The sequence below is a fragment of the Cervus canadensis genome, chromosome 33, assembly GCF_019320065.1.
Source record: "Cervus canadensis isolate Bull #8, Minnesota chromosome 33, ASM1932006v1, whole genome shotgun sequence".
Classification (NCBI taxonomy): domain Eukaryota; kingdom Metazoa; phylum Chordata; class Mammalia; order Artiodactyla; family Cervidae; genus Cervus; species Cervus canadensis.
The window spans coordinates 8,720,600-8,746,272 of NC_057418.1; the positions used below are offsets into that span (position 1 = coordinate 8,720,600).

Here is a 25,673-nt window from a genome sequence, read left to right on the forward strand (position 1 = left end):
GCACTTTTGCAGTCTCTTGTGGACAGTGTAGAGCAGTAAAAAATTTTAGTAGACCAACATTCATGTTCCCAACTGAGGTCAAATAAGATGCATTTTGCCTTCTTGTTTCAGATCTCATAAAGCAGTATCCTTTTTCTGCTGCTGCTGCTACTAAGTCACTTCAGTCATGTCCGACTCTGTGCGACCCCACAGACGGCAGCCCACGAGGCTTGCCCGTCCCTGGGATTCTCCAGGCAAGAACACTGGAGTGGTTGCCATTTCCATCTCCAATGCAGGAAAGTGAAAAGGAAAAGTGAAGCTGCTCAGTCATGTCCAACTCTTCGCGACCTCATGGACTGCAGCCTACCAGGCTCCTTCGTCCATGGGATTTTCCAGGCAAGAGTACTGGAGTGGGATGCCATTGCCTTCTCTAGTATCCTTTTTCACGACCTCTTAAATGCCGCATTTTTCACCCTGTGATATTAGTTGGTGATTTTGCTGTTTAAAATGGTCCCCAAGAGTAGTCTGAAGCTCTGTCTAGTGTTAAGCACAAAGCAGCTGTGATCACCTTACAAAGACGCATGTGAGATAATGTTAGTGTTAGGCTTTAGTTACAGTGCTACTGGTTATGTGTTCAATTTCAATGAATCAATAATATATGTATAATATGTATTAAATAAAGTATCTTTAAACATACATAAAACAAGGTCATGTATTGATTGTTTGACAAAAATGTGACCAGACGATCACAGGAACCTAACCTCGTATTTCTTATGGGAGCAATGGTTCAGTTTTTGCTAAGTCAGCATCTGCCTATTTCATTCAGTGTTCACTCATTTATGACTTTATAAAATGTAACTACCACATACAAGAACAATCAACTGTATATGTACACACATATAATTACTTATTTGTAAAGAAGAAATAATAGGACTGGAATCAATTACAGGGCTTTCCAGGGGCCTCAGTGGTAAAGAATCTGCCTGCTAAGGCAGGAGACTTGGATTTGATCTCTGGGTCGGGAAAATCCCCCAGAAAAGGAAATGGCAACCTACTCCAGTATTCTTGCCTGGGAAATCCCATGGACAGAAGAGCCTGGACAGGCTATATAGTCCACGGGGTCACAAAAGAGTTGGACACAATTTAGCAACTAAACAACAACAATCAGTTCTAAGAAGTAAATGAGGGAGCAAAATCAATGATGATGCTACCTAGGTTTCTGGCTTAAGCAACTGGGATGATGCTGATATTGCTAATAAAGAGAGGAAACAGGAGGAGGTCGCAGCTTGGATCAGGAAGACAAAGACATCAGCTTCGGAGAGTGTAATGTCATGCATGCCGTACACACTGCAATAAATATAACTATGTGTTTAAGTACCCATTTTCCCATCCCATTTGAGAATCACATTTTTGATCATCTCCAGCTATGTCCTGTAACTAGAAGGATGCTTTCTTTCCTTTAAGTCATACAAACCAGGCATGTCAACATCAAAACTGTGTACTTTGTCAAATGTTTTATTTTCACTGCCATCTTTGCAATTATATTATCCATATTCACCATGATCTATACTTTAAGAATGTTTCTATGTGAGTCCTCAAAAGTAAAAATATAAATTCTCCCTTTTGGAAAATAAGAATTCTAAACGACAAATATCTTCAAAGAAAGTCTGCACAACCAGGCAGTGCATTTTTCAACTTGTTTACAGAAACCTTTATCATAAATTATTAAAATATCACTCTGAAATATTGAGCTTACATAAAAAATCCTAATGGATAAATTGTGATGTTTTCACACCTGATTTTAGAAAACCCCAGAATTATAATTTATTTCAATGTACATTCAAAATGTGACAAATCTTTTGCATCCTACAAATTAAAATTACAATATACAACTGCATACACTGAGCATATTAGTAAAGGATTCATATCAATCCCTCCCTATCCAGTCAGCATTACCTTCATTTATAAAAGTAATAGAAAACAATTTCTAGGCTACTATTAAACTGATTTTATAAGTAAATATACACTTGTATGAACACCAAACAGAAACCTGATACATAGCTATTCTTCAATGTATAACTGTGTACTTGCTACTTTGCAATGGTCCATATATTTAAAAGCACTGGAGTAGTTTTACCCTTGATATGGCAATTAATCGTATGATATCCCACTGACCACAAGAAATTAAATATTCTACACTGGGAACAGTTATTACTATTTATATGAGGGGAAAAAAGGCTGAAAGAAAAGTTCAAGAAAGAAAGATTCAAAGCTAAGGTGGTGGGGAGAGGTTAGAATACCAGTTCAGTAACCAAGAAATAGGAAAAAGATAGAATAACTAAGAAAGAAATGATAAGCAAAGTGTTCTGTACAGAAGTGATACCTTGTTCTTTGCAATTAATGGGAAGAACCGTAACCAAAAAGACCAACCAAATGCAAGACAGAAAAACATCTGTGAACAACAGCTCTCTTAAAAAATCAAAAAAAGTGAAGAGGAAAATGGTCATTTTAAACATCTTGTATTTTGTATCATTTAGAATATAATTACAACATTATTTCCAGTCTTAAAGTATACTATTAATATTTGAGCATAACACAAATAAAAATGGCTCTGTATGTCAAAGTCGACATCTGAACTGGAAAACAGACCAAAAACACTTAGCATACCTGAGCTACCAAGACAGCAGTCAACCAATAAACAGCAGCTGGTGCAGGAGATGCACTCAGTGCAAGCATCTGTCCTCACTAGGAAAATGCCCACGAATAAGCAGGCACTAGTCTCTTTACCAAAGGCCAACGGCCAAAGGCAGAAGGGGCACTGGGTCTTCCTGGTTCCACTCTCTGAATCTCAGAGACTGTGACACTTCCTTAGTCAATGGGGCAAGTGCCTGTCAGGTATGTGCCTAACGGCCCAGTAGCCATCACAACAGAAACACGGAGACGTATTTAAAAATTGTTACCTTCCCTATCACCTTGTAATATAGAATGTTTTTCCCCTAAAATCATAATATCATAAATAGTAGTCACAATCCTGATCATCCAACAAAGGCAGATCTAGTTCACTCTACAAGATCTACTATATGGCTTTAAAAGTACTGTATTTCCACTTGAAAATTAGTTTGCTATAAAAGATAATATAACAGTAATGCTGTTCAATTTCAATATGGATAAATATGTATTTGTGGATTTATGTGCAAAGGGACCACTTGGGCAGCATTTAATCTATCAAGAATTGTTGTCAGTTCTAAACAAACACTTAGAATACAATTCACTTCTAAACTGGAGACTGCCTACAGTATATAAATTTAGTTGATGAGTCACAGACTAATAGTTCAAAATTACTAAAATATCCAATTAAAGTTCAAGACTAGAAAAACAAAATCAGCAGTTGGGGTAATTCAAACTTCAAAACTGATCACAAAATATAACTTGTAATTTATATGATCTAAGCATCAGTAGGATACGCACTGAAATCCGCAGTTAGAAACAAAAAGTGAAGATGTCACAAAGTGTTTAGTCAAGAACAAGTACATAAGGCTGGCTTCAGCTCTCTCACCAAAACACTGGACATAAAAACATCATATACAACTAAAAATATTGGGATATTGGGATGTCATTCTGAAAACAGAAACAAGAAATATTTTAAAAAATTATCAAACGCAGACTATAGTAGTAGTCAGAGAACAACATTTTTACTGGGAAAACAGCTATTTTGTTCTCATTAAGAAACAACATTTTAAAGACTCCTTTTTTCCTGCAAGAAATAACTAATAGCATTATCTTCTAACAAAAAAGGTGTTAATTCCTAATTAGCAATATTCCTTGGTATTCCTAATTACTAGAAAACACAAATTAAAAATTCAAGTTGGCTAGGTGTTATTCCTAGCATTAGTAATTCCTTTCATTCTACTGATTTCTTTAAGGGAGCGATTCTCAAGTAGAAGTAACCCATCAGAATTAACTGGGGACCATCCTGAAAATATACATTTCCAAATGTCATCCCTCAGAAATGACTCGCCATATCTGGAGTGAAGTCACAATAGCTATGTTTTGAAAAAAATTTCCCCAGTGATTTTGACTGCTGGTTGAAGACAACTGCTTTAAGAGATGAATTACCTACTTGTTCTACCAACTAGAAGGGATCTTACTCGGTCGACTACTGCTGAAACTTTGTCCTTATAGCACACAGAGCTGTCAGTAGCAAAGAGGAAAACTCCACATTTCATTACTTACAGTAAAAAGAAAAAATGAAAAGAGATCTGGCAAGATTACTCAAGGAACATGCAACCATACTTGAAAAGACTTTCTACATATTTATTTTAAAGTGTTCATTTAGGACAAATGGTTTTGAAAATGTATAAAAATAAATTATGTATTAAACCATCTTCAGTATGTACATGGTCCCTTAAAAGGATTTATATTATCATGAAAAATGTATTTCAATAACCTCCACAGTATTCTTAAAAGTTAGGAATTTTTAGATTTTCTAATAAAAAACTTTTAGTATTCACCGGCAGAAAAATAATGAAACTTGGAATGATTTCATTAATATTTCAAAATATAATACTGTCTTGGCTATGTTATGCCATATATCACAAGAAAAATCTTCATCATTAAACTATACTAATCCCAAGTGGTGGCATTTTCATTTAAGAACAAAGCACAAAAATATTTTATAAAAGAAAATATCTCATCATAAAAACTTTCAAAGCTGAATGCTTTAAACAAAAATAGCTGCGGTTTGATTTCACAATATCAAGTTACCATAAGCACTTTGTAAACATACACCTATTACAGGCTATCAACTTAACCAGTTATCACTATAAGAAGATATAGTAAAAAGAAATTTCAGTGCAAAAGCATTTATCAACTAAAGTTATCAACTGACTTAAGACAATTTTAATATAAAAATCACAACTTAAATCCCATAATATAAAGTAACCCTATAAAAGTTTAAAATTTTTAAATTAATTTAAAAGAAAAAGCTCTACAACAGTTAGCAAGTTTTCCTTTTGTTACTATTCTCTAGTAAAAGCTTTCTTTTGATTAGCTTTCACAATGTCATCAGGAGATGCTGATTTGAAGTCAAATGGTGTTATTGCTATAAGAGGACTTATTTCCTTGTCTTTTACGTCTTGAACTTGTCTACTATAAAGAAAAGCCTTATAGAGATCAAAGGTGCGTCGCTTGCAGCTTTTCAATGGGTAACGAAGACACAGGGTTGAAGCGAAAGCTGACGGTCTGGCAGCAAGGGCCTTGGTCCAAGAGAGAGAAAAAGGTGGTTTCCTAGGCAGAGAGCTTTTACTGTTTCTCTTATTATCCTTAGCAGAACTGGAAGTTTTCCCTAATTTTGAACTCAGAACTTTAGTTTCTGGTATTGGAGCAACTGATTGGTCTACTACAGGTCTGGGAACAAAATCTGGGGCTTTTATGAGGACACTAAGATCAATATTTGAGTCTATTCCAGATGACCTCATTTCAGATAAACTGAGCATACAGGAATCTTTCTTAATCTGAGGGTTGTCTATATCAATCGTTTCTGCAATCAAATCAGAAAGTGACAAATTCTCAAGGTCTCTTGTTGGAGAAGCTTTATGAAATGCCAAAGATGATAGAGATCCTGTTAACTCTGATATTCCAGTTGAAGATTGATACCGATTTGCTAGTTGTGACAAGGGAAAAGATCCCAAACTGAGATCTGTGAAACTGGCAGATGGTTGGTGACAAAAATCAGGTAAAGTAAAGCACTGGCTTGGATTGTTTTCCTTGTGTTCCTGAAACAATTCAGCTAGGGATGGACTTTCACACTGAGAAAACCGCAAGTTGTCATTCTTTAACATGCAATTCTTGTTGCTTTGTTCAACTGAAGAAACAACTCCAACTTCAGTCGTTTTACTAGCATTTAAACTATCAACAGCCATATTCTCCATTGAGTTGGTTAACAGCAAAGGATTATTTAAACTTCCTAAACTGTTCTGTACTGGAATGTTTTGCAAATCAGGTACCGAATCATTTTGAATAAATAATGAGTTATTAGGTGCCGTGTTTTTTATCATTAAGGATTTTAAATCTGGTATGCCTTTGAAAGCAGAATCATCTTTGGAAATACACTCAGACACATGAGGTCTTAACAAATCACCATCTAGACTCCTTGAAGGTAGACTCTCCACACTATCTGTGGGTGGTAATCTGACTGAAGGCTGACTTTTATAAGAATCTCTTGGCATATCATCGATTAGGTCAGCTAGGGACAGCTCTTTCATTAACTTACATGATTCTAGTTTCTTTTCACTTTTAGGTCTGTCAAGTTTCTTTTTTTTATGGAGTAAATAGTGACTTGGTATAACTGAGGAATTATGATATAATCCATATTTTGCTACTGGGCCAGAAAAATCAAAGGATTTGCTGCTGCAATCCAAATAGTTTGCAGACTGTTGACAAGAGCTGTGAACATTATCAGCTGAAACTTCAGAGGAAGATAATAAGACTCCTTACCTTACAAGAGCCATTAATTTTCAGATGAATAGGTTGACATATGCAGAAGACAGTCACAGCAACCAAAAGGAAACATGAAACGAGGCATTTAATTACTAAATGTTTCTTTTGATTATGACATGAATAAAGTGATACTTGATCATTATTTAATAAAAAGTGAACACTCTAAAAAAAAACAAAGGATTTTACCTTCCTTTAACCATCATAAGTGACCTTCATTCATACTTTGTTCACTGATATATACAAAGGTAATTACCAAGTTAGTAAATCTGCTAATATTTACAAATTTATGTGAGGTTTTAAGTTATTCATAATCAAATTCAAAACATCTAAAGAATCAATGGAAAGAACTAGGTTCACCTATATTTTTAATGTATTAAAAACAGGTAAACAAATAATACCATATAACTTCCACTGTCATCTGGGGTAAACTATTATTATAGTTGTCACATTATAGACTTATTCTCATACTATTGGTCAGTTAAAAGTGAATCCCAATGCCCCCTCAAAATTAAAAAAATTTCATTTACATAAAAACAACCCTTATTTCATAGTAACAGGCTGCACACAATTTCACTGTGGCAAAAATCTAGACTCCAGGTCATAAGAAATATCAATCCAGTTAACAAATCACCATGCCTCTACTGACAGATACCAGTTAAGATAATTAGTTCCCTTCTCATGTGGCCTAAGTTATAAATTTAACCTCAAATTCTAAACATTTAAAATTAAAGATCTGGCTATGAAATGAAAGAGTACTAGAATTATAATACTTAGGATATTTAAGGAAAACTAAATTATATTCATAAAATACTATAAGCATAGGAGGGATTTTTCTGACATTGTCTGGCTATTAATTTCCATCTCCCAACCCTTTAGTTAAAAAAAAACCACCAATAATTAAAAAGATCTTCAAGACACTAACAAGAAGCAAAAAGTGTTTTGTCTTGCTTTTATTTCCCTTATATTCTGTCAGTTGCAAAAATAAGCAGGGAAATGATCAAAAAATAGGCTTTAACAGACTGAAGAGAACATGGCCAATCAGCTTAAAAATTCACAAATTGCAAAATCAATTGATAACAATCAAGAATTATTGTAACATGTAAAAATTTCTGCCCATTTTTCTTAACAGCTCGATCAAAATCAAAGCCTCTTTTAAAGCATTAACTGTAAAACTAAAAGAGAACAAGTAAAAGCATACCTTTTGCTATTTTTCCTGTAGATATTGCTCCCTCACTCCTGACTTTAAAATTCTGCACTTTATCTTGCTCCAGAACCACTGACAAAGCCTTCTGCACATCAAACTTGTTCTTCAGAACTGCTTCAATCAATATGTCATCTGGCACAGCATCTCCAAGTACCTCTCTCATGTGATCAAGGCATGAATAAAGACGAGCTAGAACAGACAACAATAATTACAAGCTATACTCAGTGGTGTCATGAAAGATCCCTGAATCTTCAAAACTGAAACAAAGGATTTGAAAATTTACAGTAGGATGTTCATTTCTTGTAATTTGCCTTGGCAAAAATTACAATGATTATATTTTTACCCTAGATTCCCTGATCAGAGGAACAATTTCAATAACCACTATAATAAATGTCTCCAAAGTAATACTGATTAACGCTTGAAAAAAGTGTCAATTGTGAATCTTCCTGCAATGCAGGAGACGCAGACTCAATCCCTGGGTCAGGAAGACTCCCTGGAGGAGTGCGTGGCAACTCACTCCAGTATTCTTGCCTGGAAAACCCCATGGACAGAGAAGCAAGGCCAGCTACAGTCCATAGGTAGCAAAGTCAAACATGACAGAAGCAACTGAGTATGTACCCACACACAAAGTCTATTTCAGTCAATGAGGATGATGAGGTCCATACCGATGACTTTTTACATGCGTAGAAAGGGTTAATTTTGAAAATATTTCTAACTTACTAGTGAATGGATGAGATAACTTGGTACAAAAATGCCACAAAAATTAGGAAATCCAGTAGATTAATGAGGAAAATGAACATTCATGTTAAACACAAACATTTAAATCTGGGTGACTAAAATCTTTAACGATGTTTATTTTCTGATGACTATTTTATAAAAAGTAATTACTAATAATATTAATAATGGAAGTTCCATCAGAGCAAAGGCTTTATATCCGTAGATCTTAAAATAGAGTGAGACTACTGAATAAAAATGCATGAATATATTAACTTATATTTGTACAGCAGTTGACAATATTCAAAATACTTTACTTATACACACACACACACACACACACACACACACACACACACACACACATCTTCTGTAATCCTCACAGTAACTCTATGACTTAGATATATCAAACTGCAAGTCATAAAGAGGACTGAAAATCACGGCACTACTTAGTTTAGCAGTAATCAAAATAAAACTCAAGTTTTCAGATTCCCTAATCCATGAAATCAGTCCACAGAATGCATTTTACATTACATTTTACATGCTTACATACTGAACAAGGCATCTACTGGCAATATTCTTTTTTTCCCCAAGTATATAATACTTTCTCCATTGCTCTTTTTTAATTATTACAAGTAAATTCTTCAAATATTTGGGTAATTCTGCTTTCCTTTAGTCCAAAATTAATTTTAGGCTAATAAGATAAGCTTGAAAAATTATACCTATTTCATAAAAACATGAATTACTAAAACTGGAACAGAATACTTAGTATATAGCTAGCATCATGGTCTATTCTAATTAATTATAGCAACTGTTGTCCACACATACACAAAGGGTAGAGATATGAAGTCAGGCTATGTTGGTTCATACCCAAATGCCACTTACTAAGCAGTACAACTGCCCCCAAGTGACCTGGTGTCTCATTTTCCTCCCCTACAGAATGAGGACAATAGCTGGCCTATCTCACAAGGTTGTCATGAGGATTAAATATGCTAATACATGAGCAGCACTTAGAACAGTACCCAGAAAGCAATTAGTAGAGGCTAGTTACAATCACTATTGTTACCATGCAATTTTTTTCATGCAATTATTAATACTTACGTATGTCAGGTGGGAATGATTAACTTTCATTCTCAAACATAACTCTGAATTTCATACCTCCTTAATCATTCTGAGGCACAGCAGAGAAAGCATAAGACTTCTCCTTTATTCCTACCTTCTCCCCCCTTACAATGACAACTGTACACATTCTTTGAAAATATAATCAAAACTATGGAGGAATTTATATAGCAGCTCCTCTATGAACTTTTATCCCACTTGCCAAATGTATCTGCAAAGTTGATAAAGAAATTTTTTAATTCTCTGTTGTTTCCCTTTCTGCTTTCTAATTTTGTCTGTCTGTGCTTTCTCTCCATTTTTCTTGGTTTGGGTAGCAGCTGACATATACTGTACCAATTTATGCAAAGATCAACTCTCAGATTTATATACTCCCTCCTTCCTGTTTTCAAATTGTTATAAATTTTATATTGTTATCAATCTGTTATCAATTTAAAAATATTCATAGAACAAAGCCAGAGAAAGAGTACACTCCAGAGAAGGAGCAAACAAGCTGAGCCCTGTTCAGTACCAACAGATAGCACGACTTTTACACCTGGTGATTTTGGTTCTACAACACTATTCATCAACCTGTGACTGGAGCAGTATGTCTGAAATTATGTCACATTTGAAATTTATTTATAAAAGACAAAAGCCAAAATATAAAATATCTTTGTTAAAATGTTTAAGAGAACTAAAAAGAAGCAAACTCAGAACCAAAGCCATTACTGTTTACAAGTTCTATCTTGAAATTTAATTTACATGACTGACCAATCAGGACACTTGTATAGTGCTACTCTGCACCTTTTTTTTTTTTTTCCATAAAAACCAGTCTTTTCAAACCTAACATTTTGCAAGGAAATGAGCTTCTGTAATCTAACCATAAGCTCTACACAGAGCTTATAAAACAATAAATACTGATAAAAGAAAACGAATCACGGAAGTTTCTCTCCTAAGGAGATTTCAATCACAAATTCCAGTTACTGAATAACAGCCACACAATCAATTTTTCAACCAAATAGTTAACCATACAGTCTTCACAAAACATAATTAACAAAATGTAAATTTTTGTTGAAGATGCAAGATATAATGGTAGTTCATACCATTACTACCCATGATCAATATTATGAACAATAAAACTGATAAATAACATTGGTAAATTTCAGTAAATTATTAATCATTTTCGGATAAGAAACATACTAATTCTTACTATACCTTGATCAATTCCACTTAGCTGATGATTCACAAGAGAACTGGAGAATTCTTTCAAATCTTCATAATCATATTCTTCTACGGGTTCAACAGCTGAAGGTTTGTCACGTCGTGAGTAAATAAATTGAGCAGCTAGAATATAAAATGATGGAAGAATGCTGTTATAACCATTTCCCATTAACTTTTTTTTTAAACGCAAAGTAAAAATTAAAGATTCTGACCTTCTACCTAAAGTCATTTGCCCACAGTCATAATAATGGATGAAAAGAGAAAAAAACTAAGACAAAACATATCATACCCCAAATTCTGCCCAAATGTCCTTACTAACCATTTGCTAATCTCTTCTAATTGTCTTCATTCTTTTCTCCTATCTCATAAACACTGAGCTTACTTTCTCCACAGTTCTCAAAAATTATCTTTCCTAATATCTCATGTTTGCTGAGCGCCGAAGAATTGATGTTTTTGAACTATGGTGTTGGAAAAGACTCTTGAGAGTCCCTTGGACTGCAAGGAGATCCAACCAGTCCATCCTAAAGGAGATCAGTCCTGAGTGTTCACTGGAAGGACTGATGTTGAAGTTGAAACTCCAATACTTTGGCCACTTCATTCGAAGAGCTGACTCACTGGAAAAGACCCTGATGCTGGGAGGGATTGGGGGCAGGAGGAGAAGGGGACGACAGAGGATAAGATGGCTGGATGGCATCACCGACTTGATGGACATGGGTTTGAATAAACTCCAGGAGTTGGTGACGGACAGGGAGGCTTGGCGTGCAGTGATTCACGGGGTCGTAAAGAGTCGGACATGACTGAGCAACTGAACTGAATACCTCATGCTTGCCTACTACTCTAGCTTCCCTGAAATTTTCTTCTCTATGGTACAAATATTTAAAAACTCATATCAAATTTGCTCATTTGCATAATTAATACTAAAAACAGGCTAGTTCAATTTTCCCTTTCCAGGAACTACTAATTTTGCTTGAACCCAAGAGCTGACCAAAATCATAGGCTTTAACTTTTAAACAATGTATACTTCAATCATACACTGACACTGTATATCAGCGTCACATACCTAACTTTCAGGCAGAAGTCTGTGCTACTTTGCATACTGGCCATGTCATTACTCAACACATAACTGCGCATTATATATTTCATTAAGAGGCAGAAAGACAAAATATCAAAGTGACAACATATGTTTGAATATCATACACAAAAATACAAGTGACCAAAGGAGAAAAGCATCAAGCATGCCCAAAGTGTTCACTCTTCCACATCAACTGGATGCCCACTGAACTCAATTCTTCAAGATTGTGTTCACAATTGTGAAGGAATAAAATTAAAGTATTAAGTTTAAGAAGGATAAAAACATCAATACAGTTTTCTAAAGGCAAGGTGTCATCAGAGATTTTACATTATTTAGCTTTCTGTAAGAGCACATAACACGCATCTCTATTGCTCAGCATTCCCACTTTTGACTTCTGGGTATGTTCCAGGAAAGCACTACCCATAAATGTGAGGGAATCTAACTACACTCAAAATTTATAAGTAATGCATATACACACAATAGAAAATACTACAGCTTAGTGTAACACCCACACTCAGAAAGCTATGGTGTAATTCATAGTATATGAATAAAGCTAATAAATAAAATAAAGCTATGATTTATTCATAGTATAAATCAACGATGGCCTGACAGATTAGCAGGAAAGGCAAAAAAAGAAAAGGTAGTGACAAATTTTAAAAAGCCAAATAATTATTACAGATGACAAGTGCGACAGAAGTACAAAAGATTAAGTGATCATTGAAGACTGGAGCACTTACAATAAAAAAGGCAAGAACAGAATAAGAGAAATACAGAGCAGCTGAAAGAATTTAATCTATTCTGCTATAATGCATGTTTCCTTAACATATACTAGTTTATACCAAATGGTCAATAGGGGAATGATGAGGGTATAACATTCAAGATGCTTTCGTTTATGAGATTCTCCCCACCCCCAACACTTTGTAAGGCAAATACGAAGTTCAACCACAGAGCATTATACTGTAATTGGAATTGTACTGTAAAGTTAGATAGCCCCACACTTGTCCTCTTGGCTCACTTTGGCCCTGTGTCCTGTTCTGTGCTTGCTTCCTGCTTGGCTCTCTAAGACCTGTCAGCATTTTGCCTTTGCAACATCATTCATTAGTTTCAACTCTTCCTACAGGTTTATCAAGCTTTCATCTTGCAAACATGTAACAAAATGTAAACATTTATAAAAAATATTTTGTTAAATGTAAAAAAATACATTTTTAAATTTAAACATTTAACAAAAACATTTCCTGGAATATAACTTTATTTGGAAATTAACATTAACTTTCTAAATATGCAAGCATTTTTATTAGATGATTTTTTTGTGTTATTAGTACTTTATAGGCTGAGTGATCTGTCATGACCCTGTTTTTTCCCCACAGGCTTTGTTATTTTTTAGTATACAAATTTGAGGACTGCAGTTTTTCAAGAATGTACATATTATGCTGTATATATATCACCATTTCCCCCATCCTGCACAAGTAAAATACAATATTGCCATTATAAAGTCAGCATGGTTAAATGGTAGGAAAAATATCCTATTTCACAGATTTTCTAAGATGATCACTGTTTCACATAAAAAAAAATCTCAGAATGAGGGATATGTCTTACAAGCAAGTGGTATCTTAGTATTATGTAATACTTAGATTGACAGCTGATTTTTTTAACTGGTATGTAAAGTAATAGTATGTCTTACAATCTATGGCATCTTAGATACAATAAAATGTGGTAGTATTAAAAAATGTAAACCAGGCCATTTTGTGCTCAATGATTTTCAAATTACTTTCCTGGCTGTAAACTGTATTCAGTTTAGCCTAAAGGTAACAAATATACTTTCCCCAACTTCCTCTCATAGCTCTGAACTGTAAGGAAAACCCTAAGACAAATCGAAAATTAAGTGAGAGAAGAAATCAGATACTTCTATCAACAATTTTCACTTAGAAAATATTGACAAAGAAAATGGAAGTTGTCAAAATCCAGGCTTCCACTCTACCTCCAAGGAGCTATTCTTCCTGGAAGGTTTTCCTACACCCTCCCAAACATAAATCCAACTCAGAAACCTATATTGTGGCCACTGTTTTAGAAGTAAATGATGGCTGGATTTGTTGAAGAGTGGGGAGAGACAGTGGATAGGAAAATTCCCCAGGGACAATAGCTACCAGGGGAAAAAGCAGCATCCAGACCTCTGAAATTGAAATGAGAGCCAAGGCCAACAAAAAAAAAAAAAAGTGAGATAAAAGCAATGGAGAGAAAATGATAAATATAAAATGCTCTTCTATTCTAAAAATTTAAATCACAAGCTTTGACAGAAACGCTTTCTGAAAAACTGAACACCATAATGACTTGCAAATTTTTCAAGTATTTTGATAAACATAAAAATTCAGAGAATTCAAAACCTTGACTCCTGTAACTGCTTAACACTGTTTCCTAAATATAAAATAAAAATCATGTGAGGCACTCATTAAAGATACAGCTTTCTAGGCTTCTTCCCCTGGAGATTCTGGTTAAGTGGTGCTAGAATGGGGCAGGGAATCTGTATTTTTAGAAAACAATTACTCAGCTGATTGGTATCATCAGAGAAGGTAGGAAACAGCTTACAAGTCTCCCCTTTCATCCAAATGTAGTCCCCTTTGCTTACCATCATCAGTTAATTTCCTAAAACGTGACCCCTTAATTAAAAAGCCTTCAATAAACTGACATTACACAGCTAAAACTAAAAACTGCCTTCCACAATCTGGCTATTTCCTTTCCAAGCCCGCTCTGTGCTCCAACTGCATTCACCATGAGTCTTCCCAAACACGCCTCACTCAAGAGACCGCTGTTCAAGCACTGTTGGTTCCTTTCTCTAGGATGCCACTCTTGCTCCCAAATTCACCAGTTCCAATTCCATCTCCTTCCAGAAATCTTTCCCACCTTCTTCAGGCAGGACCATCTCTTTACCCACCATATTATCGTTTGAAGGGAATTTTTAACAAGCTTCTTTACAAGTTAACTGATGCTCAATAAAGGTTCTGAGTTGGAATGGACTGAATAAGGATATCTACTGTTAAAGGAGGTCAGGAGACTGAAGTGGCTCTAATGCCTTGGCTGCAAAGGTAAAACCAATCCAGAGTCAATTCCTGTAAAGGCCTCAGGATTAAGAGCATCCAATCACAAAAAGCCAATTATTCTCTCACAAATAATGTGTTTTAAGCTGTAAGCCAATCAAATAATTTCCTTGCTTTGTTTTGTGTATTCTCTATAAAAACCCTGCCCCAACTTCTGTTGATGGAGTGCTCCTAACCACTTCCCATTTGGAGCGGATTCAAATTGATGCTTGTGCAACTAAACTCTGAAAAAAAATGTTAGTTAGCCTCAGTTTATCTTTTAACACTTCTAATTATATTAGTTGAAACAAGATTAAAAACTGTAAAGTCCTATTTATAGGCTCTTTTTGCTATCCCTTTTTTGCTATCTTTTTGCAGCTCCCTAATATAAGTTAAATATTCAGTATCAAAGCAATATTCAGTCAATCTTTCCAAAGGAAAAAAAAGCTATAACATTTAGCAATCACCTTACCATAAAGAAAACTGTATTTAGTAGAATTTTTAAAAATACATGATAAATTTTAGAGAAATTCCTATTAATTGATAAAGTCATTCAATTACCAGAATTCATTAGATCATAAATATAATAATTTCTTCAATGAATGACATTAGCTGCTTCTTTAAGAACAAAAGTATCCTTCTAAAACTATTTCTTTTTTAATTGAAAATTCCTGGGAAGAATACACCACTAAAGAGGAATATTAAGTGTCTGATCTGATATTACTGATATTTTATACATGTTTCAGAAAATTTAAAAATCCTAAACCATGCGCTTTTGTTAAAAATACCAGTTTGTCACAGAGGAAAGTCAAAACTATTTAACTATCTCCTGCTCTAATAAAGTCGATTTCACCTCCTGGAGCATACAAAGGTACTCTCAGATAGACTGTTCTGAATATGAACCATACACAGTACACATATCAAGAGCTGTGAGAGAGAAGGGATAAACTATGACCTCAAGAAAGGTAGGTCACAAAAGCAAATCTCAGAAAAACACCTTCAGAATGCCTGACCCTTGTGTACTGATGGCTCATTACTCAACATTAAGCATGATTTAGTTCAACAAGCCTAGATAAATGAACGTATTAATCTGCAATATGAAGATGTTTTTCAGTAGTCCCTCCCTCCATGAAGCTTTCCTGTGCAAGTCATAGTCAACCAACTTCCAAGTCCAGTAGTCTTTAGCTCCTATAATTATCTCTTGAATCTATTTCCAAATCTACCACTATCACCTCTATCCTAAACAAACAGTTCTCAAAGCAGTACCTGTGCCCCACTGAATATGAGATGGGGCCAAGAAATACTTTTCTAACAAATTCTCAAGTGATGCAAATGGCACATGGACCACATTTTGAGAACACTGTCCTGAGATATTTTTCTAGATTAGTATAATAGTCTCCTAACTAACTATTCTAAGTTCAACCACTTAGGTACCACCTTTAATCCAGTCTCTACTGCATGTACTTAAAAAAAAAAAAACACTCAAATCTAATTACCACACCCATATTATCATCAGTCTCATGAACATGCCATGATCTTTACTTCATTCATAGTACTAACTAGTGCTACCAGACACTACTTCATCACCTAGTCAACTGATTATGATGAACTGTAGGCACCCCAAAAGGTTAACCCACAGAGTTGTTGTTTTTTAACACACTGCAAATGACAAGTGCTTGTGAGGCTCCTCAGAAAAACTGAAATTTCTTTTATCCCTAATCTCAACAAAATATGGCTTTTCTGAATCCCTGAATAATAAGCTTAAAAGAAATGCTGGTTAAGCCACCTCTCCACTTTTAAGCCAGTCTTCTTTGCTCTGTGATGCTGAGGTTGAAGTCTCTGCAAAGCACATTTCTTCAGACAACTGGTTCCCTTTTAGGTTCAGCCAACATGGAGATAATAAAAGGAGACTAGGAGGAACACACATGTTCCTTTCCTTTTTGCTTCTTATCTAGTTACCATGACCCCAGCAACATTTCATCTTACCAAAATCATTTGTTCCAGTAATCATAATCAATATCAGTTTTTCCAAAACTCCCAGAACCAACTTCAACCATGACGAGACTGCTGGATAGAATGCCCTCTTTAAAAGGCTGAACTCAGCTTCCCAGGGTCCCTTCAGAGACACCAGTACCAACCACGCAACATTCCCCTTCTCAGGTCTGAGCCCCAGCTCCACAGTCCCTTCTCTTAACTTCAATGGCAAAGCAACAAGGCAGAATCTTCCTGCCACACCCCTAGGTCCTAGCTCCAAGGAGCCCCCCACAAGGTCCTAAAAGGTTGGCTCCATCCCTGTCTGCTGATTCCCCTAGGAGCTAGAGATGATAAATGCTTCCTGAAGCTACTACCTCCTTGATATTCTCATTTGCACTTTGTGTTCTCTAATACCTAGTTAACTTTTTAAATTAAAATCTCTCTGGCAAAATAACCAGTGCAATTTCTATCTCCTAACAAAATCATGACTGATAACGGTGTAACATTGAAGAAAGAGAGGAAAGGCTCTGATTAGTCAGGCTAAATGAGCAAAGTACCCATAAAGAGCTAGATGCATTACAGAGTAATAAGTAATAGGACAAAAGATGTAAGGCAGAGTAGGGGTGCTAAGACAACTTCCAAGGCATCTGTGCCTTTATAAAAAAGAAGAAATTCTAAAAAGTCAGAAGGGACATATTTAGTCTTCAGAAACTATGAAGAGGCTTAAAGCGGGGAAAGGTTTACAAGACAGTTGAACAAACTGTAAGGTATTAAAGACAAGGCAGACTGGTGGAAATTTCAATTACTACATTAAACCTTCAACTTGTGAAAAATGAACTCTATGAGTTTATTTATGCTGTACATAACTATATTTAATTGGACCCACTTTTATGGCATAGTAAAATTCAGCAGAGCATTTTAACCAGTTGTTTATAGAGTAGGATAAAATTTGAAGATAAATGCACTGTTGGGAGGATTAGTAAGAAAAAGGTCTGGATCAAAGACACTGTCTCTGCCGCCAACACAGGAAATGTTTTCATTATGTGATTGCAGAGAAGTTTTTCAGCAAATGAGACAAAAGGTGCAGCTCTGATGTGGAATCCTACAGGAATTTGAACTCTAAATCATTTTGCGGCTCCATCACAAGTTTGAACTATGTACTAGGTTTATTTACAGTAGATAAAATAATGTATGAAGGGAAGTTTATGCATAACTTCAGTGTTCCTAATATTCAAGATTTTCCTGGGGATATAAGACTAACTGCTTTCTGTCTTTAGAAGTTTAGATTTTCACTACTGACTAAATTATCATTTTAATCAATTTAGATTAATTGCATACTGCAAAGAATACTGGAAAACCATAGTTTTGAGAGTTTTCTTCAAATTGTATAAAGCTAAATGAAGGAATCAAAACTTTATATTCTATTCATAAGTAATAAAATTATTTTATATACCTTTAAAGTTAACAATTATCTTTCTAAATGGTACATATTATAGTCTTCTAGGACACACTAGTTCTAGAATGACAATAATACTTACTTAACATTTTTAAATACTCAAATAATGAAAATCAAATTTTTTTTTAAAACTCACCTGTTGATGGGGAAATACAATAATCATCCTCTACAGACTGGCCATAGAGGTCATCATCTTCAAAATCTAAAATAAAAATACAAGAGATAAAAATATTTACAAGTTTGTCTTCTATTCTTAGTTATTAATGAGGAAGCATCTGAATTCTCTCCAAAATAAATTACTGTTCACCTAAATTAAAGGAACTTAGAACGTCTACTTTTCAAAAAAAAAAATCCAAACATTGTACCAAAAGTTGGTATTTACTGACTTTACATATTTATAAAGACATATGTGTTTTTAGATTTTTAATTGACAAAGATCTGAAATAAGCCACCCACCCATTTTACTCACCAAGTGCCTGCTCTAAGCAAAGCATTTATTTTTCATACAACTGACTAGCGCAGGGTATACAATCAGACCACAAAGGCAGTTTCTCTTCATGTAAAGCTAGGCAACATACAAAACCCAGCTTATCCTAAACTCCTCTCTGCTCTAGCTAGTTGGTCTTTTTTCCTACTGATTAGAATATGGTCTTTGCCGAGGTTTTCCTAAGGCTGTTTCCTTCTCCCAGTTAAGGTTCCCATTCAAACATCATCTATTTGTGGACGTCTTCCCTGACCACTCCAGGTAAAGCAGCAAGCCCCTCCCCTACCGCCTGTATTCTCTAGCACTCTCCTCTAATTGAATGTCTTCAAAGCACCACACCTGGTTCACTCCATGAGACTATAAGCTCCTTCAGGGCAAGACTCTAGACAACTACCTGACACGGGCCTGACATAAATTAATACTTGCTTTATTATCAACTAATGAATCAAACAATCTATTAAGTAAAAGTTCGTAAGGAACATAAACATGCTTCCGTAAGTGTATTCGGTCACTGGACAAATACTGACACTGTGACAGGGGCTAGCAGAGGCATTTGGGGAACAAGACTGAGCGACAGGCACATTCCCCGATCTCTGCAAACCTAAAATCAGAGGGAGACAGAAACCGGGTGGTTACAAAGCTATGTAACAAGTGTCTGACACATGATCAGGAATGACTCTGGAACACACATAAGAACAACAAAAACAGAACTGGGAGCGGGGTGGCTAGGGAAAGATCCCCCGGAATATCATGTTGTGAACCAGTTCTTAAGGATAGCTAGCTAATTTCTGAGGGTGCTCATGTAGCAGCAGCAAGAACTGCATGTTCAAAGGCTGAGACCAAATACTTACGACAAATAAACATTACATAAATGTTATTACTCAATAAAAACATGCAATATTCAATAAACTTAATAATTTATTAAATTATTAAACAATAATCAGCATCCTGAGTTAATAAAAATTATTAGCAAATAAGTGAGAAGCCAGTCACAAAAAACTTGGATATTAAAGAAAACAATTTCTTTTTATACTGGGTCAGTTTTTTTTTACACTGAAATGGACCCTGAAATTGTTACAATTATTAAAAGATAAACACAATCCTTTCCTATTATCTCTATAAAAGTGCTTCTTTTCCTCAACAATATTCTGGAGTATTTACTGCATAAAAAGCACTATGCTAGCTACTGGAATAAATATAAAGCATGGGTTTTGCCTTCCTGGGATATTTATTAATTAATGGGTGAGACTAGAGATCTCTTCAAGAAAATTAGAGATACCAAGGGAACTTTTCATCCAAAGATGGGCACAATTAAGGACAGAAATGGTATGGACCTAACAGAAGCAGAAGATATTAAGAAGAGGTAGCAAGAATACACAGAACCACACAAACAAGATCTTCAGGACCCAGGTAAGCAGAATGGTGTGATCACTCACCTAGAGCCAGACATCCTGGAATGTGAAATCAAGTGGGCCTTAGGAAGCATCACTACGAACAAAGCTAGTGGAGGTGATGGAATTCCAGTTGAGCTATTACAAATCCTCAGATGATGCTATGAAAGTGCTGCACTCAATATGCCAGCAAATTTGAAAAACTCAGCAGTGGCCATAGGACTGGAAAAGGTCAGTTTTAATTCCAATCCCAAAGCAGGGCAACACCAAAGAATGTTCAAACTACCGCACAATTGCACTCATCTCACACACTAGCAAAGTAATGCTCAAAATTCTCCAAGTCAGGCTTCAACAGTACATGAACCGTGAACTCCCAGATGTTCAAGCTGGATTGAGAAGGCAGAGGAACCAGAGATCAAACTACCAATATACGTTGGATCATAGAAAAAGCAAGGGAATTCCAGAAAAACGTCTATTTCTGCTTTATTGACTACTCCAAAACGTCTGATGGTGTATATCACAACAAACTGTGGAAAACTCTCAAAGAGATGAGAATACCAGACCACCTTACCTGTCTCCTGACAAATCTGTGTGCAAGTCAAGAAGCAACAGTTAGAATTGGACATGGAACAACAGACTGGTTTCAAATTGGGAAAGGAGTATGTCAAGGCTGTATATCGTCACCCTGCTTATTTAACTTACATGCAGAGTACATCATGCGAAATGCCAGGCAGGATATAACACAAACTGGAATCAAGATTGCCGAGAGACACATCAATAACCTCAGATATGCAGATGACACCACCCTTATGGTAGAAAACAAAGAGGAACTAAAGACCACCTTGATGAAAGTGAAAGAGGAGAGTGAAAAAGATGGCTTAAAAATCAACATTCTAAAAACTAAGATCAGGGCATCTGGTCCCATCACTTCATGGCAAATAAATATGGAAACAGTGAGAGACTTTATTTTCTTGGGCTCCAAAATCTCTGCAGATGGTGACCGCAGCCATGAAATTAGAAGACTTGCTTGCTCCTGGTAAGAAAAGCTATGACCAACCTAGACAGCATATTAAAAAGCAGAGACATTATTTGCCAACAAAAGTCCATCTAGTCAAAGCTATGGTTTTTCCAATAGTCATGTACGGATGTGAGAGTTGGACTATAAAGAAAGCTGAGTGCTGAAGAATTGATGCCTTTGAACTATGGTGTTGGAGAAGACTCTCTAGAGTCCCCTGGAATGCAAGGAAATCAAACCAGTCCATCCTAAAGGAAATCAGTCCTGAAACTCCAACAGTTTAGCCACTTGATTTGAAGAACTGATTCATTGTAAAAGACTCTGATGCTGGGAAAGACTGAAGGCAGGAGAAGGGAATGACATAAGATGAGATGGTTGGATGGCATCACCAACTCGATGGACATGAGTCTGAGCAAGTTCCAGGGGTTGGTGATGGGACAGGGAAGCCTGGCGTGCTGCAGTCCATGGGGTCACAAAGAGTTGGACACGACTGAGTGACTGAACTGACTGACTGAGGCAGTCATGTAAAGTACTACCCATATATCAGAGAAAAACAAAATCAAAGTTAAATAGAGGAACCAATAAGTTTGGGAGCACAAAATCTCTGTAATGAGGTTACAGTACTTTTGAGAATTCTTAAATTATTATCTGAGAGAAGGGAAAGCTTAACAGGGAAGATGAGAAATAAACCAGACACTTAAAATAAATAGAACTTTTACAAACAGGAAAAGGGGATGAACCTCTGATGCTATAGGAACAGCTTGGTTATGATGTCAACAACTGTTCCAAATAATCTGACAACCTGACCACTTGATCTGGGGTCACTAAGGTGCGAAGATACTTGGCACTCACTCCCTCCAGTCAAGCACCTCTCCTTCAGGATGCCTTCCTTCACACAGAAGTTCTGCTGAACTCCTCCAATTCATTCTCAACAGTGCAATCACTTAAGTAGCTCCCACAGCACTTCATAAGCACGCTCTGTAGCATTTCATGATCATCTGCTACTTGTGTATTTTCCCCTTTAGACTCTCTCAAACATCTTACTGTTGGTCCCCAAAACTCTCTAACAGTTATCTAGGCACTCAGTTAATGTTGATTGAAGACACAATATCTATTAAAGAAATGAACAACTGTGATGACCTAGAGGGGTGGAATGGGGGGAAGGGAGAGAGGCTCAAGAGGGAGGGAATATATATAATGACTGATTGGCATTGTTGCACAATAGAAACCAACACAACAGTTCAGTTCAGTTCAGTCACTCAGTCGTGTCCGACTCTTTGCAACACCATGAACCACAGCACACCAGGGCTCCCTGTCCATCACCAACTCCCAGAGTCCACCCAAACCCATGTCCATTGAGTTGGTGATGCCATCCAACCACCTCATCCTCTGTCGTCCCCTTCTCCTCCTGCCTTCAATCTTTCCCAGCATCAGGGTCTTTTCAAATGAGTCAGCTCTTCGCATGAGGTGGCCAAAGTATTGGAGTTTCAGCTTCAACATCAGTCCTTCCAATGAAACCCAGGACTGATCTCTTATATATAATGACTGATTGGCGTTGTTGTACGATAGAAATCAACGCAACGCTGTAAAGCAATTTTTCACCAATTAAAAAAATTGTAAAAAGAAATGAATAAGTAGTAATTAGGCCTATTCATGTCTTTTACAACATATCTGCAAAAATATCTCCCAGGCTAAAGTCATTTCTCAGGTAATAGTGCTCCACAGGCAATACTTAACACCCACTGCAATATTTAGAAAGACTTCTTAAGTGATCCCCAGGAACCTAACATGTGCCAGGTAGACTGGATCACTGTCTGGAAATGCAGCACAGGGTATTAGCTTCCCTCCACTCTGATTAGCATAGTGATGTTCTAGAATAATTTGCTGGGAATGCTAATAACGATCACCAATACACTAAGCATGCTTCACACTCTGTACTCAGGAAAGTGACTGATCTTTATTCATTTGCATTCCTTCATATTTATAATTTTACCTTGTATGATGCTAGGTGATGCCGCTAACTATCCACTGCTTAGAAATGTTTGTCCCAAACTAATTATCTTTTTAAACTCCTGGACAACATTCACATTTTTTCCCCTTTATTTCACTTTTAAAATTAGCAAGTCCTTTTCAAAGCCCCCTTTCTTCTAATGCTACTTTTTACCCCCTAAAGTACATTTATATTGAGCATGACCAACCAAGAATTAAATACACGCGTCAAAATCTGATCAACTTACTCTCCGGGCCTTTTTAATACGTATTTTCTTCTACCATCTCCTAAGTTTCCAATTTAATTTGAAAAGCATAGAAAATAAGTTAACTAACTCAAGCCAGATTCTGCATTAAGTGTGTATGAACAAACACACAAGATTTACCAAGTAGGGCTGACAGTTACAGCAGAACAGCTGAGTATAAGCGTTAAATCAATCAGTGCTCTACAAATAAAGTCTCATGGGCACTTGTGAAAGAAGGGTCGAGAGGAGCTACATAAAACCATGTAACCGACCTGGGAGGAAACAATGGGAGTGGTGATAATGCTTACGTGTGTTAAGTATCACCGAATCCCAGCCTCTTCAAATGTCCTTCCCAAATGAGGCCCAGCAGCACTTCCCCCGCCCCAAATAAAATCAATCCCAGAAGACAAAAATCACTTAAAACAACGCCATGTAACAACGCTATTCGCTGGCACTCAGACGACCTGTAACTTTCCCCAAATAAGCCTCCTCTGAACTCCAACCTGGCACCACTGAGGAGAAACTAACATATGGAAGGTGGTGCCAACCGTCTGCGAGCCCGGCTGGAACGGTGAACGTAACGTCCTGGCATGACCCTGCCACCTACCTTCATCGTAGTTATAGCCTCGGACATTCCGATGCCTGGCCATGGCAGCGGAGAGGGCGTTTGCCACAGTCCCTTACAAACTATCCGCTCAGATGCTGGTAACGCGCCAACTGCGGCCCGAAGTACACCTATACGCCATCTTGAATTCCCGCAGGCCTCAGCGCCTGCGCATGCGCGGCGTCTTATCTGCGTACGGCAACCTCTCAGGGTCAGCCGCCTCCCGGAGGACGCATGCGTACTACTGGAACTCAAGGGAGGGGTAGGTTTCGGCGTGGCCCCGCCCACAGATAGCTTGATTGACGGGACGTTCGAAAGAGAAGGCTTCCACCACGGAGCGTTTGTTGTTTTGAACCAAGTATTTCGCTCGGGTTTCTTTGACCTACACCAGCGTTCCCAATTTTTTTCCAAATTTGGCTTCTGATAATCTAGTGAAAGATGACTGTGCTCAATAAGAGCAGGAACCTTCTCTTATCCAACTTTCATCTTTGGGGCCTATTTAGGCTCTAATAGGAGTTAACAAACTTTAAGTTTGGTATTAGAATTAGTTAAAATTTTAAAGACTAAAAAGACTCTTATTAAACGGCTGTATTTTCATTAATAACCTAGCTATGATAGGTAACCATGCATTTGTATATGTAATTCGTGTTTTCATGTATATGCCCCAGTCTGCATTAATACTTCTGATAAACAGCTGTCTGTCTTTAGCTATGGATGGAAAGGATTATCATCAGCGTCATAAAGGATTTATTGACCGTTCATTGAACACAATAACATGCTAAGAGTACTCAATATAGCTTTCAGACACAGCACTGGTCTTAAATGGTGATGAATGTTACTAATGAACAAATCTATAACCTTTTATTAAATGTCATTTCTTAGATCACAAAGTGAATGATGCTATGTAAAAAACCAACCTCTTTATTATACTGAAGAACTGCACTTAGTTTTTGAAGTAGTGATACTTTACATTAAATTATAGAAATAAAAAGCTTACTTTCAGCTTTTTATTATCCATAATTGAAAGAGAAAATAATGATACAAATTCAATTCATATTTGAAACTGGCTTGAACGGTAATTTTTACATGTGTTTGAAAGTGTCTATCAAATGTTTAATTTTACACAAAAATAGTTGCTAATTTTATGTGATATAAGTGTTTCTTTATTTTACACTTCAGTTCAGTTAAATTCAGTCGCTCAGTGGTGTCTTGACTATTGCGACCCCATGAACCGCAGCACACCAGGCCTCCCTGTCCATCATCAACTCCCGGAGCCCACCCAAACCCATGTCCTTTGACTCAGTGATGCCATCCAACCATCTCATCCTCTGTCGTCCCCTTCTTCTCCTGCCCTCAGTCTCTCCCAGGATCGGGGTCTTTTCCAGTGAGTCAGCTCTTCGCATCAGGTGGCCAAAGTATTGGAGTTTCAGCTTCAACATCAGTCCTTCCAATGAACACCCAGGACTGATCTCCTTTAGGATGGACTAGTTGGATCTCCTTGCAGTCCAAGGGACTCTCAAGAGTCTTCTCCAACACCACAGCTCAAAAATATCAGTTCTTCAGCGCTCAGCTTTCTTTACCGTCCAACTCTCACATCCATACATGACCACTGGAAAAACCATAGCCTTGACTAGATGGACCTTTGCTGACAAAGTAATGTC

At 36.6% G+C, this 25,673-nt stretch overlaps 1 protein-coding gene across 2 annotated transcripts in view; it reads right to left on the bottom strand.

Moving 5' to 3' along the window:
- Positions 1 to 24,205, bottom strand: part of HBS1L (HBS1 like translational GTPase) — an 81,160-nt gene extending 56,955 nt beyond the window's left edge. Inside the window, exons 1-5 of one of the 2 annotated variants that reach the window (XM_043456769.1) lie at positions 24,016 to 24,205; positions 18,421 to 18,486; positions 10,706 to 10,834; positions 7,676 to 7,870; positions 289 to 6,469 (exon numbers count right to left, since the gene is read on the bottom strand). In XM_043456769.1, coding sequence (XP_043312704.1) covers positions 4,998 to 6,469; positions 7,676 to 7,870; positions 10,706 to 10,834; positions 18,421 to 18,486; positions 24,016 to 24,058 — 1,905 coding nt within the window. In that variant the 5' untranslated portion in view covers positions 24,059 to 24,205 and the 3' untranslated portion in view covers positions 289 to 4,997. Of the gene's footprint in view, positions 1 to 288; positions 6,470 to 7,675; positions 7,871 to 10,705; positions 10,835 to 18,420; positions 18,487 to 24,015 lie in introns of those variants that run through there. The other variant, XM_043456768.1, reaches the window with a different exon arrangement.
- Positions 24,206 to 25,673: the final 1,468 nt, after the last annotated feature.